The following is a 17,845-nucleotide window of genomic DNA, read 5'->3' as shown; positions in this document are numbered from 1 at the left end:
ATTCTCCAACATATAGCTCAACTTGAGAACTGCTGGCACAGATTAAGAGTAAGGTTATCTCTACAGCGGTCCAGGGCTGGAAAGGAAAGAGCCTTTGCTTTTTCTTATGTACCTGAAGAAAAAAACTAAACTACGCACAAGAATAATCTGCTGCTTCCAAATCCAGTACCCTGGGCTCCACAGTGCTGCTCATCCACACAGCTCGTCCTCAGAGCTGCCGGCGGCTCGCCCACATCCCCGTCCGGGGAGGCCTGCTTCTGCACAGTGAACACTGCTTCCCATGGCAGCCACCGGAGATTTGTCACCGTGCTGAGAGCAGAGCCATCACATGGAAAACGCAGCTTTGAGATTTGGCCTCTTTCTCCTTATTTCCTTTTTCAAATAATCGTGACTCTTTTTGAGCATCCTCGGATTTTCCATTACGTCTCAGGAGTGTTTTAGGTCAACAAAAGTGGAAACAGTGTCAACAGTGCTTGCATCAGGCCAGAAAGGAAGCCATCAGCATGGGAGGCTGTGCCCTTCCCGTCTCCCTCACTTATGAAGTCAGTTCTTTAGATCCCAACAGCTTTAGAATGTAACAAAGAGAAATGAGTCACAAGTACTAATAACTTGACATAACTGGGTTTTGTTCCCCCTACCCTGCTACTGAACTCAGGGGCACTCTACCTCTAAGCTGCACCCCCACCTAGAAAGAAAAGTAAAAGAAGAAAGAAAGAAAAGAAAGGAAAAAAAAGAAAGAAAGAAAGAAAGAAAGAAAGGGAGAGAGAGAAAAGAAAGGAAGGGAGAGAAAGAAGGAGGGAGGGAGGGAGGATTAAGAAAGAAACAGGGTTTGCTGAGACTGGCCTTAAAACTGTGATCCTCCCAAGGACCACATGTTCTCACTATCCCAAGTACTTGAATTGTACATGTGCACCACCATGCCTGGTTTGATATAGTCTTAATAGGTAAATTGTTTTGTTAGGATTATTGTTTTTTGGGTGTTTTTTTTTTGCAATGGAGTCTGAATCCAGAATACCTAAACGATACCCCCAGCCCTACTTATTTTTAATTTTGAAACAAGGTCTCGTTAAGTTGCTGAGTCTAGCCTAGAATCTGCAATCCTCCTGTCTCAGCCTCCCAAGTACTGAGATTATAGGCATGCATCACCACACCTGGCAAAGTAGGCTTTTAATTTAATTGGCCAGGTAATGCTATCCTGATTGCTTCTGAGTCCATGGTGTTCTAGGGCCCCAGCCAGCTACCCGAGTGGATCAGCTAATGTATAAGCCATGGAACAGAGGGGAAAGGTCACCTATCTCTCCTGCTAGTGGTATGTGTCTGGGACTCAGCTTGACCGTGGCTCTCCTCTTTGCTCAGGTTCACGAGCTCTGTTCTCTACCAGGGCCTCATCATGCACATGGGCCTCGCAGGCGACAACATCTACCTGGATTTCTTCTACTCGGCCCTGGTTGAGTTCCCAGCAGCCTTCATCATCATCCTCAGCATCGACCGTGTTGGTCGCCGTTATCCTTGGGCTGCATCAAATATTGTGGCAGGGTTGGCCTGTCTAGCTTCAGTGTTTATCCCTAATGGTAAGTTCAAACCAAGCTGGGGTCTTCTCCCCAAGGTCTTATGAGAGGACTGTGTGGCCCTGTGGTAGGAAAACCATGGAATTTATCATCTGGATCTATTTGGAAAGATAATGGTAATATCTGGGACCTTTCTGAGCAAGCCTATAGAGCTAACCTGCCCTTAAGAATAAGTACAGCCGGGTGTGGTGGCACACGCTTGTAATCCCCGCGCTTGGGAGGCGGAGACAGAAGGATCTTACAAGTTCGAAGCCAGCCGCGCTGGCTTAAGAGACCCTGTTTCCAAATTAAAAAAATATAAAATAGGTCTGGAAGTGTAGCCCGGAGGTAGAAGGGCTTCCAGGAACCCCAGTACCACAAGAAGAAGGAGGAGGAGGAGGAGGAGGAGGAGGAGGAGGAGGAGGAGGAGGAGGAGGAGGAGGAGGAGGAGGAGGAGAAGAAGAAGAAGAAGAAGAAGAAGAAGAAGAAGAAGAAGAAGAAGAAGAAGAAGAAGAAGAAGAAGAAAAGGAGAAGAACTGATACACACCTGTAATCCAAGTACTTGGGGGCTGAGGCAGAAGAATCACAGGTTCACGATCAGCCTCAGAAATATAGCAAGACTCTTAGCAACTTAGTGAGACCCTGATAAAATAATAAAAGGGCTTGGGGGATAGCTCTAGGTTCAGTCCTCGGTGGAGATGTCATGTGCAGTGTATAATTGTTTTTTCCCTACAGATCTACAATGGCTCAAAGTCACCGTGGCGTGTTTGGGTAGGATGGGGATCACAATGGCCTATGAAATGGTCTGCCTGGTCAATGCTGAGCTGTACCCCACGTTCATTAGGTGAGTGTGAAGTGGGGGTGGAGCCCTTGTTTTTGGCTAGAACACCACAGTGCAGGCAGAGACCGTGAGGTCTGGCCATGAGGTCATGCTGGAGTAGGACTGAAAACAAGGGAGCAAAGAAAGAGAGACATTCCCTAACCATTGTCTTGCCCCAAGATGACCTGGGCGCGAGACCCAACCAGCAGTTTACAAAACTACTCCTGTACTCCCACCACCACTTTCTGCCCCATAAAAAGCCCCTAGCCTGTAAGGAGGCAGGCTTCTGACTCTCATGGGCTCTCTCCCCAATCAGAGGCCTCCTTCCAGGTTTTATTCCTAAATAAAGCCTGTTCCCAGCCATCGGGCTGTGATTTCTCTGCCCCCATGTTCCCAGCAGAGACACCCTGTTTTCCAAAGCACAGTGCGAGGTAAGGGGAGTACACAGGTACCCACCAGGGCCCACAGCTCACACCCACGCCTGCAGGCTGGGTAAAGTCCAGCCCTGGTGAGGATGGGAGATGCCAAGGCAGGAGGGGTGACCAGGGGATGGGGAGGGAGTATGGGCAGCACAGACCAGTCCCTAGAGACAGCTCAGGGAGGAAGGTGATGGAAAGAGAAGGAAAATGGCTCCCAACCCAGCCTGCAAGTTTGTGTAAAACAAGAGCTACAGACTATGAATGGAATTGTGTGCGTATAGCATTTTTGTACATTGAAAATAATACATGCAGTTGGGTGTGGCGGCTCATACCTGTGATCCCAGATACTAGGGAGCAGAGGCAGGAGGATCACAAGTTCCAGGCCAGCTTGGGCAACTTGGCAAGACCCTGTCTCAAAATATAAATAAAATTAATTAAATAAATAAGATTGGAAATATAGCTCAGTGGTAAAGCATTCACCTAGCTGGCTCAGTCCCTAGTACCACAACAAAACAAAAAGAAAAGGAAAGAAAAAAAGAAAAAAAGGAGGGAGGGAAAAGAGGAAGGAAAGATGGAAGGAAGAAAGAAAAGAAGAAAGGGAGGGAGAGAGGAAGGGAGGGAGTAGCAAAGGAGCAAAGTCTTCCGGTCCTTGGACACTGTGCTTGGGAAGTACTTGTTTGGGGATTGGGTGGAGATGCTTGCTGTCCTGTGATAGGCCAAGAAGCTAATCAATCTCTGTGTTTCAGGAATCTCGGTGTCATGATCTGTTCCTCCATGTGTGACATCGGTGGCATCTTCACGCCTTTCCTCGTCTACCGCCTTACAGAGGTCTGGCTGGAGCTCCCGCTGGTGGTGTTCGGTGAGGAGCCACCATCGATGTCTTTCCAGGGACCTGCACTGCTCCACCTCATAACAGGCAGTGTAGCCACTAGGAACTACTAACTAGTAATAGTAATGTTGGTGCTAATTGTATCAGTCGTACCAAAAGTCACTACTGATACTCAAGTATGGGACACTTGCCTCCGAGGTATTAAATTGGAGAAAAGAGAGAGAAGGAACGTAGCTTCCTCGCAGCTCCTCTTACATGCGCTCCACCTCCTTCTACCCCTCTTCCAGTGTCAATCAAAGAATGAACTCTCCCTTCCTCTGTGCCCAGAAGACCTAAATACAGTCCCTTCACTTCATTACTTAAATGTAGTTAAAAATTTGCAATTTAAAAATGACAATTTTCAAAATTCAGACCAAAAAAAGCCATAATTAAGAAAATGTAGCATCTTAATGGATCTGGGTGTTGGTGTTGCACCCCTCTCCCCACTCCTTGGGGCAATTAGGCTTCAGGAGTGGGCCTGGCACAGTGTTTGTCCTTCCCTATGTGAATGTATAGGCACTGAGCTCTTCCTGGGCCTTCCCTCCCCTTCCTGCCTGCAGGGTAGACGGTCAAAAGACAAGTCTCTCAGATGCTGAACACGAAATCTAGAGGGGACGTGAGCCTGGGCACCTCTACTCATCGGCTGCCCGGTGCCTTTTCCCACAGCTTTAGACTTTGAGACAGATGCTCCCCTGCCTGTCCCCAGCCACCTGAGCTGCGAATCGGGTTTTAGATTTGTGCACGCAGTCACCTGCTCAGGTGAACTGGAACACCTCAGTGCACCCACTTCAGACTCTTTTCAGACCCACTCTGAACTGCCATAACTTGAATATCCACCTTTCTCAAGGGCCTGCAGGGCTGTCATACTTTGGGGGAGGAGAGGACAGGTTCCCTCGGAGGCACACAGGATCACACCCCCTGCAGCACCTGGCCCCCACCTTACCTGGCTCATCTCTCCCTTCTTCTCAAGAGATATGTGAGGAGGGGATTTTCCTCTACTGTGGATCTGTCAGCAAAGTTCCACACCCCTGATAGAGCTTGCCCTTGAAGCAGTCTCCACAGTCCAAACATAATGGCAAGATGGACAAAGTGGGTAGAACTCAGGCTCTTTGTCTGGAGACAACCATCATTTGCCCCAGCACTGCTGGCACTGCTGATACGTCCCCAGATCCCTCCCTCCCCCGACACAGCTGAGGGACCTGTCCCAGGACCCCTTTTCCTCTGGAGCAAGCACCCACTGCAGCCTCTGGATTCCTTCCTTCTGGGGGTTGGGCTCGAGATGCCTCAACCTCAGCTGCTCCCCTAGGTGGACAGTCGGTGGCTGGGGTCAGCAGGACATTTCTGGGGAACAAACAGATGCTCTGTGTTTCTCTAACCACTATTCAACAGAGCAATGCAAAGCCCAGCCCCAGGGCAACTGTGGTTGACCCTTGCTTCTGCGCTACCTTCCCCAGGAGAAGAGACGGGACTCTGGGACTCTAACTATATTTCTTTCTTTCTCTCCCTCCCTCTCTCTCTTTTTGACAGTTTTTACCATGTTGTCTAGGCTCCAACACTCCTGGGTTCAAGTGATTCTCCTGCCTCAGCCTCCCAAGGACCTCTCTCCCTCCCTCCCTTCCTTCCTTCCTTTCTTTTTTCCTTCTTTCTTTTCTTCCTCCCTTTTGTTCTTTTTATTTCTTCCTTCCTTCCTTCCTTTTGTTTTCTTCCTTGTTTCCTTCCTTCCATTTTAAATTTTAATGTATTCGTGCAGTGTTGAGTATCCAACTCAGGGCCTCCCACAGGATAGACAAGCACTCCACCACTGTGCCACACCCTGCAGCCCCTATGACTGCATTTGACATTCAACATTAACTCAAAAACAATCTCCATTTTACTTTGCCTAGTAGTTTTATCTTTTTTCTTCACCAGCTTTTAGTCTGGTAACTACTACGAAGCCTAAGTAGTGGTTTTTCATTTTAACCTCTTTCCCTCCGTTCTACACGCAGTACTAGTGTGCTAATTGTGGACTTGAGAGAGCTATAAAACAGTCGTCTAAAATAGGTAAGGAGTGTCTGGTTAATTAGGCTTGCCTTTGCAAATATAAGGTGCTAAATGGGTGATCATTTGACGACTCTATCATTCATCAGTGTTTCAGTCAGCATCCTCATTCAGACACAGCCATTGTGTCTAGATTCTTGACAGCACAACTTGGAATAAAAAAAGATTCTGGAAGGCTCACAGTTCTGGAGGTTACAGAGACTTCAGTCCAGGTCAGGCCAGGTCACAGTTGTGGAGCTCAGAGCATGGAGGTGGGAAGCAGAGCAAGGGACATCTCCAATTCCTAAGGCCACACCCACAGTGACCCAACTCCTCCAGCCACACCCTGCCTGCCCATAGTACCACCCAATAAACCCACTGAAATTATTAATTCATCAATGAACTTATTCACTGATGAGATTAGGACCTCATGATTCAGTTACTTTACCTCTGAACATTTTTTTCATTGCCAATACACGAACTTTTCCAGGGTACAGACTATATCCGAACCATAACAATCATAATCCACTCTCTTGGGAGGAGAGTCAGACGCCAACTGGATGCACTTCTTGTTGCATTCATTACAATGGAATAATCAAGTGAACTCTGGGAGGTTTGAGGGATTTAGGGGGTGGATTATTTAGTAGCCGAGCCCATACTTTATACCAGGAGCCAGGCATGATTCTGAGTGCTTGGCAAATGTGAACTAATTTTAGCCTCAGAACAAGCCTGTGAGGTAGGTATTCTACCCACTTGACAGAGGGGAATCAGGGTCAGGGCAATCGTAGGACTTCCCAGCACTCTCAGAGCAGTGAGGGAGTTGGAATTGGTGCCCAGTGCTCAGTGCTGAGCACAGGCTTGAGTGGCCTGGCCAAGGCATTTTCACCATTTTCAGGGCTAACTTTGAGTCCATCATCCAGCACTTCAAAACCTCCAAATTTGTAAAGAACCCACATTCCACTTCCCAACATTCTATACAGAAAAAAAAAACATATAGAATACAATTTTAAAAGACCAAAACCTTAATCAGAATTTTAAAAAACAAAAATATCAACATGGTTGTTGTTAAAAATTATAACTAGAGAAAAAGAAGAGCAACAGAAATTTAGCAAACACCTCTTCTTATCTCAGTGGCCTCACTCTATTTTTAACACTCTCATGAAGTAATACATGACATATTACTTTTATTGGCTAGTAATGGTTCAAGTGTTCTGACTTATTTTCATCACTAAGGGTCTTTCTATTGGCAGGGTTATGTTCTTTTTCAAATACTTGGGTTTTTTTTCAGGGTTATTTTTTAAATCCAAAGTATCTTAATCGTGTGGCAATGTGCTCTAGCTTAGAATAAACTTGACTCAAAATGTTAAGTATTTTATTTCCCTAAAAGGAATTGTAATCCAATGGCGTTTGAAATCGGCATAATATTTATGATGGAAAATAAGGCGGTCAGAGATGGTGAAGGACTCTATAAATAAGTATAGGAAAACACCAAAGAGAAAGAGGGGGAAAAATAGGGGAGCTCTAATTACAGAGCCTGCCATTCCTGGTTCTTAATGAGAATTGCATCTGCTTGCCTTTCAGCTGTGATTGGCCTGGTCGCTGGAGGCCTGGTGTTGTTGCTACCAGAGACCAAAGGGAAGGTTTTGCCCGAGACCATCGAGGAAGTCGAGAACATGCAGAGGTAGGGAGCTGAGAGTCCTACGTGGACTGTTCAAGCAATGTATGGGGGGAACTCTGTAGCCACTTAGAAAAATCAGGTTGAATCCATTCCTCATATCTTTCTTTGAGATAAATTCAAGCTAAACCAAAAGAAATGATAAAATAATGATGATATAGGAAGCATAGTAAAATAACACACCATAGTATAGTGTAGTAATAAATATAGTGTAATATAATACACTATAGAAGGCACCTCAATACCTTCTTAATGAGGAAAGTCTTTCTAAATATGACCAATAATAATAATGATGATGGGATTATTATAATATATAATAATAATATATAATTAATAATAATATATAATATATAATAATATACAATGATATATTATATATTAATATGTATTGCATATTATATTATATTATATTATATTATATATATAATATATAATATATGATATAATTATATATTATATATAAATTTATGTATATTATATATAATATATAATAAAATAATATAATATAATAATATAATAATAATAATTATTATTATTAATAATCTAGGGACCCATAAAAGAAAGGCCAATCTGTTTGCATTCACAAAACAATTCTTAACTTTCAAGGTGAAAAACTATCATGAGCTAAAAATAAAATGGCAAACTTAGAGAAAGTATCCAGGACTCTATAAAGGACTATTTTCCTGAGCATATAAAGAGCTCTAACAAATCCACAAGAGCAACTACGCACTAGAAAAAAATAGGCAAAGAACTTGAGCATCTAATCAGTGAAAAGAAATTAAAATTGCTCTTATATATGAAAACTCACTTTCCTTCGTAATCAGAGAAGCACAAATTAACACTACACTGATAGTCACCTGGATTCCAAAGATGAAATTATCTGTAACACACTGTATAGGGAAGGAACATGGAGGAAGAGCCAGCCTCCCACATTGCTGACACCTCCATCATGATCCATAAAAAGATGGTATCCTGAAGACAGACGTGCATGTCATTTACCCAGCAATTCTGCTCTTCTAGGAAGTTACATGTGCAGGATGGCACATGTATAGGATTGATCATTAAAGAATATTTTGTGTAACTAAGGATTGGAAGCAAACTATATGCCCAGCAGTTGGGAGACCAGTTAAATAAATTATAATATGCCATTCAATAAATACTATATAGCCACTTAGAAAAAAACTTTATATACACTGATAAGAAAAGTCATCCAAGATGTATTGTTAATGGAAAAGAAAACATACAAAAGTGCATATATTTGTGGAAATATATAAAAATAAAAATAAAAGAATAATTACTAAAATTAAATGTCAAAAGTATAGAAATATAAAATATATCTATATTTGTAGTATGCCTCCCTTATCTATGTTTTCAATTATCTGAGGTTCCCCACCATCCTTTGGAGTGTGAAAATAATAAATGGAAAATTACATAAATGAAAAATCCATACATTTTACATTGCATGCAGTTCTGAGTATTATGAAGAAAGTCTGCAATGTGCCTCTCCCGGTAAACCCTCGCACCATTATGTGAATCGTTCCTCGGTCCACAGTGTCCATGTCGTATCAGCCCATTGGTTACCAGATGGGCTGTTAAGGCATCACACTGCTGGTGTTCAGATAACCCTTATTTTTCTAAATAATGGCTACAAAGTACAAGAGCAGTGGCTCCGGCAATTTGGATGTGCCAAAGAGAAATTGTAAAATGCCTTAAATAAAACAGTAAAAATTTTCCATTTAGTAAGGAAAGAGAGAAATAACGTGCTGATGCTGTTAAAAGGTGTGGCAAGAATTAATTTCTTATTGTGCCTAATTTATAAGTTGTAAGTTAAACTTTGTCATAGGTATAGGTAAATGGCACATCTGGGGTTCAGTACTTTCTGCAGTTTCAGGCATCCAGTGGGGGTCTTGGAATGTATCCCTAAAGATGAATAGACTACTCTCTGTTCACACACACACACACACACACACACACACACACACACACACAAACGTATGTATTTACTTTTATCTCTTGAATTATGTACAAAAAACCCAAACATTGGTTGTCTGGAATTTGGTACCCATGGGATACAGACAGAAGGGAGATTTTCAATGTATATCTTTTTGTAACTTCTGAGTTCTAAGCCATATATACCCACTAAAAAGGTAAGTTAAAAAAAAAAAAAAGAGAGAGAGAAACCTATATGACACCCTCCCCATATGTTAGTTTCTATGTTTGCTAAGACATTTTTATTTCTTTTGTCCCCTCCATCTTGGGCCTGTTGGTGCCACGCGCTGAACTAAATGCCATCCATTCTACAAAACCCCCCCGTGGAACTCGTCCAGTACTTGAGCAAACTGTCGCTGAATCGCCGCGGCCTGTGGCTTTTCCTAGAACTTGACCTTAGAGCTGAAGGAGTTTGAATTCCGCAGGCGGTCGCACTGGCAGCCCACAAGGCAGACGTCAAGTTTTCAAATACTTTGCTTGCCCACACGATATTTTTTGCAAAGGGAAATTCCACATAAATTGAGCTTTCAGGGCCTGTTAGAAAATCAGAGTTGGTAACGCTGAGCAGGCCTCACTTCTTGTCAACAGTTTGTAGGAAGCCGGTGATGGTGCCGCTCTTTGAAGGGCGTGCTGTCTGCGGTAGGCCACAGTCCCTACCATTCCCTATCGTCCTATACCCAGAATGCTCTATTACCTGCCTGGCTCATGAATATCTGGGTTTTAAGCCTTTACTTGAGACCAGCTCCCCCCCCATAACAGTGCATCTCCCCGTGCACATGAAAACTCCTCGTAAGGACAGAGATGATGTTCTGTGTTGTCCTACCCCTAGAGACAAGCAGGTACCTGGACACGCAGCATGGGGACGTTCAAATAGTCATGGAATAAATGCCAAGTCCTTTGACATAATTTCTAGTTGAAGTCCTTCTGGGCTTTTCTCAGCGAGCTCCTGGTCAGACAGGCATGCACGAGAGTGAGGAACACAGCCCGTGTCTTGTCTGTGGGGCTCAGTGCCTCAAAGCCTCAGTCTCTTCATCTGGAAATGGGGCCAACAGTGCCCAGTCATTAGATTTTTGTGACCATTAAACAAAACAGTGCATGTAAAGTGCCTGGGACTTAATAAATGTCCAAAGCCACTGCTGCTATTCATAGAAACTTCCATGGCAGTTCTATAAAACAACAAAAAATACACTGAGACCATTCCTTGGAAATCACATTGTAAAATGTGTCCTGAGTTGTTTGGGGAGGGAAAAATGCCGCCCAGGATATGTGCACGCTCCTACACTTCTCAGAGTTTGCAAGTTTTACCAGGATGGTTAAAAAAAAAAAAAACAGGTTAAATAGATATTTCCAAAGACCACTCCTGACACACTCTTTCTCATGACTCCCTCTTTAAAGACTCCTAGGAAGACTTGCATGTTACTTTTGCATGTTACTTTTTTCTGTATTATGTAACCAAGTTCGCTGGTCACAGACAAAAGACAGGCCTGTGTGAGCCTTAGAGGACTGTAGAGGGAGAGCAGGATTGGTGAGGGCTGAGGCAGCTGGGGAAGTTTCCACCCTGAGGGAGGGTAGGGGCAGGATGCCCAACAGCAGGAAAGCAGACCTCAGTTGGCACAAGAGCAGACCGTAGGCAGTGTCCCAGACACAGAGAACAGGGCAGGGCAGGAGCCCCTTGCCCACCACCTAAGGGGTACAGTTCCCAAGGGCACTGAGCCCATCCTAGCCAAAATGCATCCTGAATGACTTACAAACGTGCACCGTTGCTCACCTCCTAAGCCTATTTCTTTTCTGTAAAGTGAGGAGAGCAATAGCTAAAATTCACTAAGGGCTCTGAACTAGTGCTTTCCAAAATATTCCCTCATTTCTCACAATAATGCTTGAAATAGGCATTATCAGTAGCCCCCTGAGAAACTGAACACAACCCAGACAGGGAGAGATTAAAGGACTTGCCCAGAGATGCAGTCAGTAAGAGGCAAAGTTAAGGTTACAATGACCACAAGTTCCAATTCCAAGGCCCGTGCACTCTCCCCAGCCTCAGAACGCTGGGCTCACACATGGGACCAGGTGGTAAAAGCACCTGAGCCGTGATGGTGGGATTTATCTTGTCGTCAGTCAATGGTGGCTGCTGCTGTTGCGTTTGCTGCTGTTGCTGTTGTTGATGATGTTGCAGCAGCTGCTGCTGGTGCTATTGTTATTGTTATAGCTGTTGATGCAGCCAGGTGTTGCTGTTGGAGATGCTGCTGCTGCTGCTACTATTGCTGCTGTTGTTGATGCTAATGCCCTTGCTACTATTATTACTACTGCTCTTGTTGCTAACTCCTGCTGCTAATGTTGATGCCATTGCTGCTGTTCTTACTACTGTTGGCCGTGACTGTGTGCTGTTGGTGCTCTTGTCACCACTGCTGCTGTTTTTGCTGTTCCTGATGCTGCTGATGCTATTGCTGCTGCTGTTATTACTCTTGCTATTGCGATTTCATCTGCTGTTGTTGCTCCTGTGCTGCCGCTGGTGGTGCTATTGCTGCTGCTGCTCTTGTTGATGTGCTGTTGCTGCTGCTGTTCTTACCACTATAGTTCTTGTCACTGTTGATGCCACTGTAGTTATTGCTGTTCTTGTTGCTGTTGTTATTGCTGCTGTTGCTGTTACTTCTGTTGCTGCTGCCACTGCTGCTGTCGTTGATACTGATGTCATGGGGGCTACTGTTGATGCTATGACTTTTACTGTTGTTGCTGTTGGTATTGATGCTGCAGTTGATGCTGTTGATCTTGCTGTTGTTGCTGCTGCTGCCACTGCTGCTACTGCTATAGTTGCTGTTGTGGTTACCACTGCTGTTGTTTATTTTGCTGTTGTGCTATTGTTGTTGCTGCTGATATTGATAATGCTGTTGCTTCTGCTGGTTTTGCTGCTGCTTTTGCTATTGCTGTTGTTACTGCTCTGACTGGCTGCTGCTGCAGTTGTAGCTGCTAGTGCAGTTGCTTCAGTGGCTGTTGTTGCTGCTACTGAAGCTGGTGCTACTGATACCACTGCTGTTGTTTGCTACTGTAGCTATTGTTGATACTGCTGCTATTGCTTCTGTTGTTGTCACTATGGCTCCTTCTACTATTGTTACTGCTATTGTTGCTGCTGATGCTACTATTACTGCCGTAGCTGCTATTGTTACAGCAACTATGGCTGTTTCTGCAGTTGATTCTGTGGTTTTGCTGCTGTTGCTGGTGTTATGGTTGTTATTGCTACTAACATTGCTGCTGCTGTTGCTGGAACTACTGTCACTGATGATGCTGTTGCTGCTGCTACTGTGGTTTCTACTGCTGTTGCTCTGGTTGTTGATACTGCTATTGTCATTGTTATTGCTGCTGCTGTTGGCACTGCTGCTGTGGATGCTTCTGTGGCTGTTATTGCTGCGAATGTAGATTCTGTTGCCTTTGCTGCTGCTGCTGCTACCACTTTTGTTATTGTTGCTGCTGGTGCTATACCTGCTATTGTTGCTACTATGGCTACTTCTACCATTTCTGTTGCTGGCGGTCATATGGTTGTTACTGCTGCTATTGTTGTAGCTATTGCTACTGTTACTGCTACTGCTATTGCTACTTCTACTGATGCTGTTGTTTTTCTTGCTATTGTTGGTATTATGGTTATTGCTACTGTTGCTTTGGCTGCTTCTGCTGTTACTGCTGCTGTTGTTGCTGTTGGTTGTGCTACTGTGACTCTACAGTTGCTGCTATGGTTTTTGCTACAATTGTTGGTGTCACTGTTGTTGCTGCAACAGCTGCTGCTGTTGTTGGGGTTACTGTTGATGCTATCACTGCTATTGTTGTTGTTACTGGTGTGACTGTGGTTGCTGCTGTTCCTGTGATTGTTGCTATTTTTGTTGTTATTGCTGTTGGTCCTCCTGTTGCTACTATGGCTGCTACTGCTGTTGTTGCTACTATGGCTGCTGCCACCACTGCTTCTGTTGTTGCTGGTGGTCTTGCTGCTTCTGCTGCTGATGCTGCTATTGTTACTGCTGTTGGTGGTGCTACGATGGCTGTTTCTACAGTTGCTGCTGTGGTTTTGGTTGCTGTTGTTGGTTTTATGGTTGTTGCTACTATTGTAGTTGTTGTTACTGCTATTGCTGCTACTGTTGCTGGGGCTACTGTTGTTGATACTGCTGCTGCTTCTACTGTTGATGTTGTTGTTGTGGCTTCTGTTGCTGTTTCTGTGGTTGTTACTACTGCTGCTGTTATTGTTACTGGTGCTACTGTTGGTGCTGCTGCTGTGGATGCTTCTGCTGTTGTTATTGCTGCTATTGCTGCTTCTGCGGTTATTATTTTTGCTGTTGCTATTGTTGCTGCTTCTACTATTGCTGTTGCTGTCATATTTGCTGCTGTTGCTGCTATTGTGGCTATTACTACTGTTGCTGTAATTGCTGCTTACGCTATTGCTGCTACTGCTGCTGTTGTTGTTACTGGTATTGTTGCCTCTTCTGGTAGTGGTTGTATTGTTGTTTCTGTTATTAGTACCATTGCTGCTATAACTACTGTTGTTGCTGCTGTGGCTGCTGTTGTAGCTACTGTTGTTGCTGCTAAGGTGGCTGCTGATGTTGTCACTGTTATCACTAATGTTGCTGCTATTGCTGTTGCTGTTGCGCTGCCTGCTGCTGCCCTTACTGCTACTATTGCTGCTTCTGCTGTTATGATTATTGCTTTTGCTCTTTTGCTGTTGTTGCTGCTTCTGCTACTGCTGCTGCTGTTGTTGCCACTGTTGCTGTTGCCACTGTTGCTGCTGCTAATGTGGCCATTGCTGTAGTTGTTGCTGCCACTGTTATCACTAATGTTGCTGTTGTTCCTGGGCCTGCTGCTGCTGTTACTGCTACTATTGCTGCTTCTGGTGCTATTATTATTGCTGCTGCTATTGTTACTGCTTCTACTATTGCTGTTGCTGTCATTGTTGTTGTTGTTGCTGCTATTGTGGCTGCTACTACTGTTGCTGCGATTGCTGCTTATGCTATTGCTGCAGCAGCTGCTGCTGCTGCTGTTGCTGGTATTATTGCCTCTTCTGGTAGTGGTGGTATTGCTGTTTCTGTTATTAGTACCATTGCTGCTATAACTACTGTTTTTGCTGCTGTGGCTGCTGTTGTAGCTACTGTTGTTGCTGCTAAGGTGGCTGCTGATGTTGTCACTGTTATCACTAATGTTGCTGCTATTGCTGTTGCTGTTGCGCTGCCTGCTGCTGCCATTACTGCTACTATTGCTGCTTCTGCTGCTATGATTATTGCTGTTACTATTGTTGCTGCTTCTGCTACTGCTGCTGTTGTTGCTGCCACTGTTGCTGCTGCTAATGTGGCCATTGCTATAGTTGTTGCTGCCACTGTTATCACTAATGTTGCTGCTATTGTGGCTGTCGCTGCTGTGCCTCCTGCTGCTGTTATTGTTACTATTGCTGCTTCTGCTGCTATTACTATTGCTGTTGCTATTGTTGCTGCTTCTACTATTGCTGCTGCTGTCGTTGCTGCTGTTGTTGCTATTGTGGCTGCTACTACTGTTGCTGCAATTGCTGCATATGCTATTGCTGCTGCTGTTGCTGCTTCTGGTCGTGGTATTGCTATTTCTGTTATTACTACCATTGCTGTTATAACTACTGTTGTTGCTTCTGTGGCTGCTGTTGTAGCTATTGTTGTTGCTGCTGTCTTTGTTGCTACCACTGTGGCTACTTCTACTGTTGTTGCCGGTATTGCTGCTCCTATTCTTGCTGCTGTTGCTGCAGCTGCAGTTGTTGCGGCTGCAGCTGTCATTCTTTCTATTGCTGTTGCTGTTGTTGATGCTGCTGCTTTTGTTGCTGCTTGTACTATGGCTACTGTTGTTATTGTGACTGCTGCTACTATGTTTGCTTCTACTGTGGCTGAAGCTCTTGTTGGTGCTACTGTTGTTGCTGTCATTCCTGGTGGTGGCACTGTTGTTGATGAGGATGCTATTGTTTCTGCTGTTGCTGCTGCTTCTGCTATTATGGTCGGCATAGAGACTATGGGATCTCCGCAAATTTGTCTGTTCCTCCACCTGGAACCTGAGGGGATTCCTGAACCACTGGGTTCTTTGGTGAGCCTCTGCTAACCCTGTCTCAGATTGGACTGTTTGAGAAACTGAGGCAGGACTAACCCTGGCCTGGTGGGGGTATTCTGCAAGAGGCTGAGGGCCTGGAACAGACCACACCTGGCTCGATATTGCTACAAAGAGGAGCATGCATAAGCAGCACAGTTCGGAACAACACAACACGCAAAGCAGCATTCTTCTGAGAAGCATCAGTGACACCCTGGCGTTCAGAGAGACCAGGTGGCTGAGAACGCTTGCTCTGTGAGCCAGTGTTTTTGTGGCATTCTTCCCACATCAGACTGTTGAAAAGTAAATGAACTTTGTAAAAGTAATTTATCAAATTCTAATTGAGAACTGATAACAGAGTCTAGATTTTATAATCGTCATCTTTAACTGATTTAAAGTTAAATTTAGTCTTTACCTATGTTCTGTACTACAGAGAAGGCTGGAACACTCTAAAAAAAAAAAAAGAAGAAGAACATACTCAACCCCCTTTCTAGAGGAGTGTTAGGAACATCCCATTCTATTTTTTATTCACCAAGCTCTGTCCATTCCCTTTCTGAGAAATCCCCACCCAGATAATGCTGTAAGACTAGTCTCAAAGGGTTGTATCATTCATTCATTACCCACTATATTTTGGTTTTCAGCCCCTTATCATTTCTTTTCCCCTGTCTCCAATTTTGTTTCATATTTCAGATCAAGAAAAAATAAAGAAAACATGATTTACCTCCAAGTGAAGAAGTCAGATGCTCCTCTGAACTAAGGAGAGAGACCATGACTGCTGCTATGGTCTTGCTTTCAGGCCCAAAGCAGAGCTTCCTTCTCTCATCACAAGACCCAGGAAGCTCAGCCGTGCTCCCCTCTCAGCTCTGTCAGCGCAGACCTGCAGCCGAGGCTTGTTGCACTGTGTTGTGAAAACAGACCTGGGGACCAGAGGCTGGACCCCAGCCCCACCCACCCACTCCCTCACGTCTCAGCGTTCCCACACAATGGCCATTGGTTTACTGGAATCCCCCCCCCCATCTTTGTATTTTTTTAAATTTGATTCCCCACAATGACATGAAACCAAAATATACATTGTGGGCCAGGGAAACCAAATAGAAAAGATCTGGAAAAACAATAAAGTTGGGAAAAGAGAGTCTATTTTCTCACAGAAATAAAATACCCAAAGCAATATCAAGTTGTCTACCATGTATATCAAAAGCTTTACATGGGGCTGCTCAGTATTATGGGTAAAGTTATATTTAAATGCATTGATTATTTATCTGGGTTAGATATGAAGGGAACCTCAAAATAAAGAATCAGAACACAGCTTCAGTATCACTAAGTCCTTCTGTATTTATGCTGGATAGCTGCAGATGTGAGCTTTCTAAAAACGATCTTGAGAAAAGTTCAATAAATAACATTGTTGGCACCATTAAAATCATAAATGATCATTTTTCAGCCTCGTAAAAACATTTTCTCAAAATTCATAGGTCTTAACATTATATTAATGATTTACCAAAGTAATATTGTAGAGACTTGTTTAAAAGCTAAATACAAAGGTGATACCTAAAGCCGTGATAGACAAGATACAAGCCCATCCTCAACTGGGAATGGTCAAACAGTGACAGAGGTAGCTGGACCTTTTGGGGTTGTAGTGAACCCCAACTGGGTTTTGGTCACAGCTATGGAAAGGGGCAGAGGCTGTGTATGCTGCCCTCTTAGCTTGTGAACCCATGATAGGTAAGGGGTCAGTGATGGTACAGACCACCTACCCTACTGAAGGTTGGCTGTGGTCCTGGATTCAGACTCCCTGAACAGGGATAGCCCAATCACCCGCCTGACAAAGTGGGGTGTATACCTAGAGCAATGAGCACAGCCTTCTAGGTGCCATAGTCTGAGCAGCAATATACTTTGTTGGGGCCAGACAATTCCAAGGAATAGCCCCCCTTGGAGCTCAGGGAAATGGAAGATTCCCCAAATCCCTAAAGAAGGGAGAGCCCCTATACCCAAGGAAGTGTGGTATACTGATGGCTCCTGTCATGGGTGGTCACATCCATGCGTGCCTGTGGCTTTAAAACATGCCACAGAAATGTTTCAGCATGAGACCAGTGATGGACACTCCAGCAAATGGGCTGAGCTCTGGGCAGTCTGCTTAGTTCTCACGAGAGACTGGACCCTTGCATATCTGTACACACAGCTGGGCGGTCTACTGAGGGCTAACCTTGTGGCTGCTCTGAGGGGCAGCACAAGACTGGTTGACTGAGCACTGCCCATTGTGGGGAGGGACATGTGGGAGGAGCTGTGGAAATGGGGCCTTGGTGAAAGAGCTACTAGACATCATGTTCTGGGGCATAGTTTCACAGCCCGTGGTAATGATGCTACCAATGCTTTAGCAAAAGGTTGGGCTCTCATCTGCCCTTACTGGTAGCACTGTGGTTACATAAGAAGCTAGGACACGTAGGC

The 17,845-nt window shown here is 44.5% G+C and overlaps 1 protein-coding gene across 1 annotated transcript in view; it reads left to right on the top strand.

The window, feature by feature from the left end:
* SLC22A2 (solute carrier family 22 member 2) overlaps nucleotides 1–16,160 on the top strand; it is a gene marked incomplete at both ends in the record, with an annotated part of 32,346 nt that extends 16,186 nt beyond the window's left edge. Inside the window, 5 exons of the mRNA XM_080700759.1 lie at nucleotides 1,357–1,571; nucleotides 2,283–2,391; nucleotides 3,533–3,645; nucleotides 7,252–7,351; nucleotides 16,094–16,160. Of these exons, the coding sequence (XP_080556885.1) occupies nucleotides 1,357–1,571; nucleotides 2,283–2,391; nucleotides 3,533–3,645; nucleotides 7,252–7,351; nucleotides 16,094–16,160 (604 nt within the window). The remainder of the gene's footprint in view (nucleotides 1–1,356; nucleotides 1,572–2,282; nucleotides 2,392–3,532; nucleotides 3,646–7,251; nucleotides 7,352–16,093) is intronic.
* Nucleotides 16,161–17,845: the final 1,685 nt, after the last annotated feature.

Source organism: Muscardinus avellanarius, assembly GCF_963383645.1.
Source record: "Muscardinus avellanarius genome assembly, chromosome: 8".
NCBI lineage: Eukaryota > Metazoa > Chordata > Mammalia > Rodentia > Gliridae > Muscardinus > Muscardinus avellanarius.
Note: the sequence above shows the minus strand (reverse complement) of the source record. Positions and strands in the feature narration are given on the sequence as shown.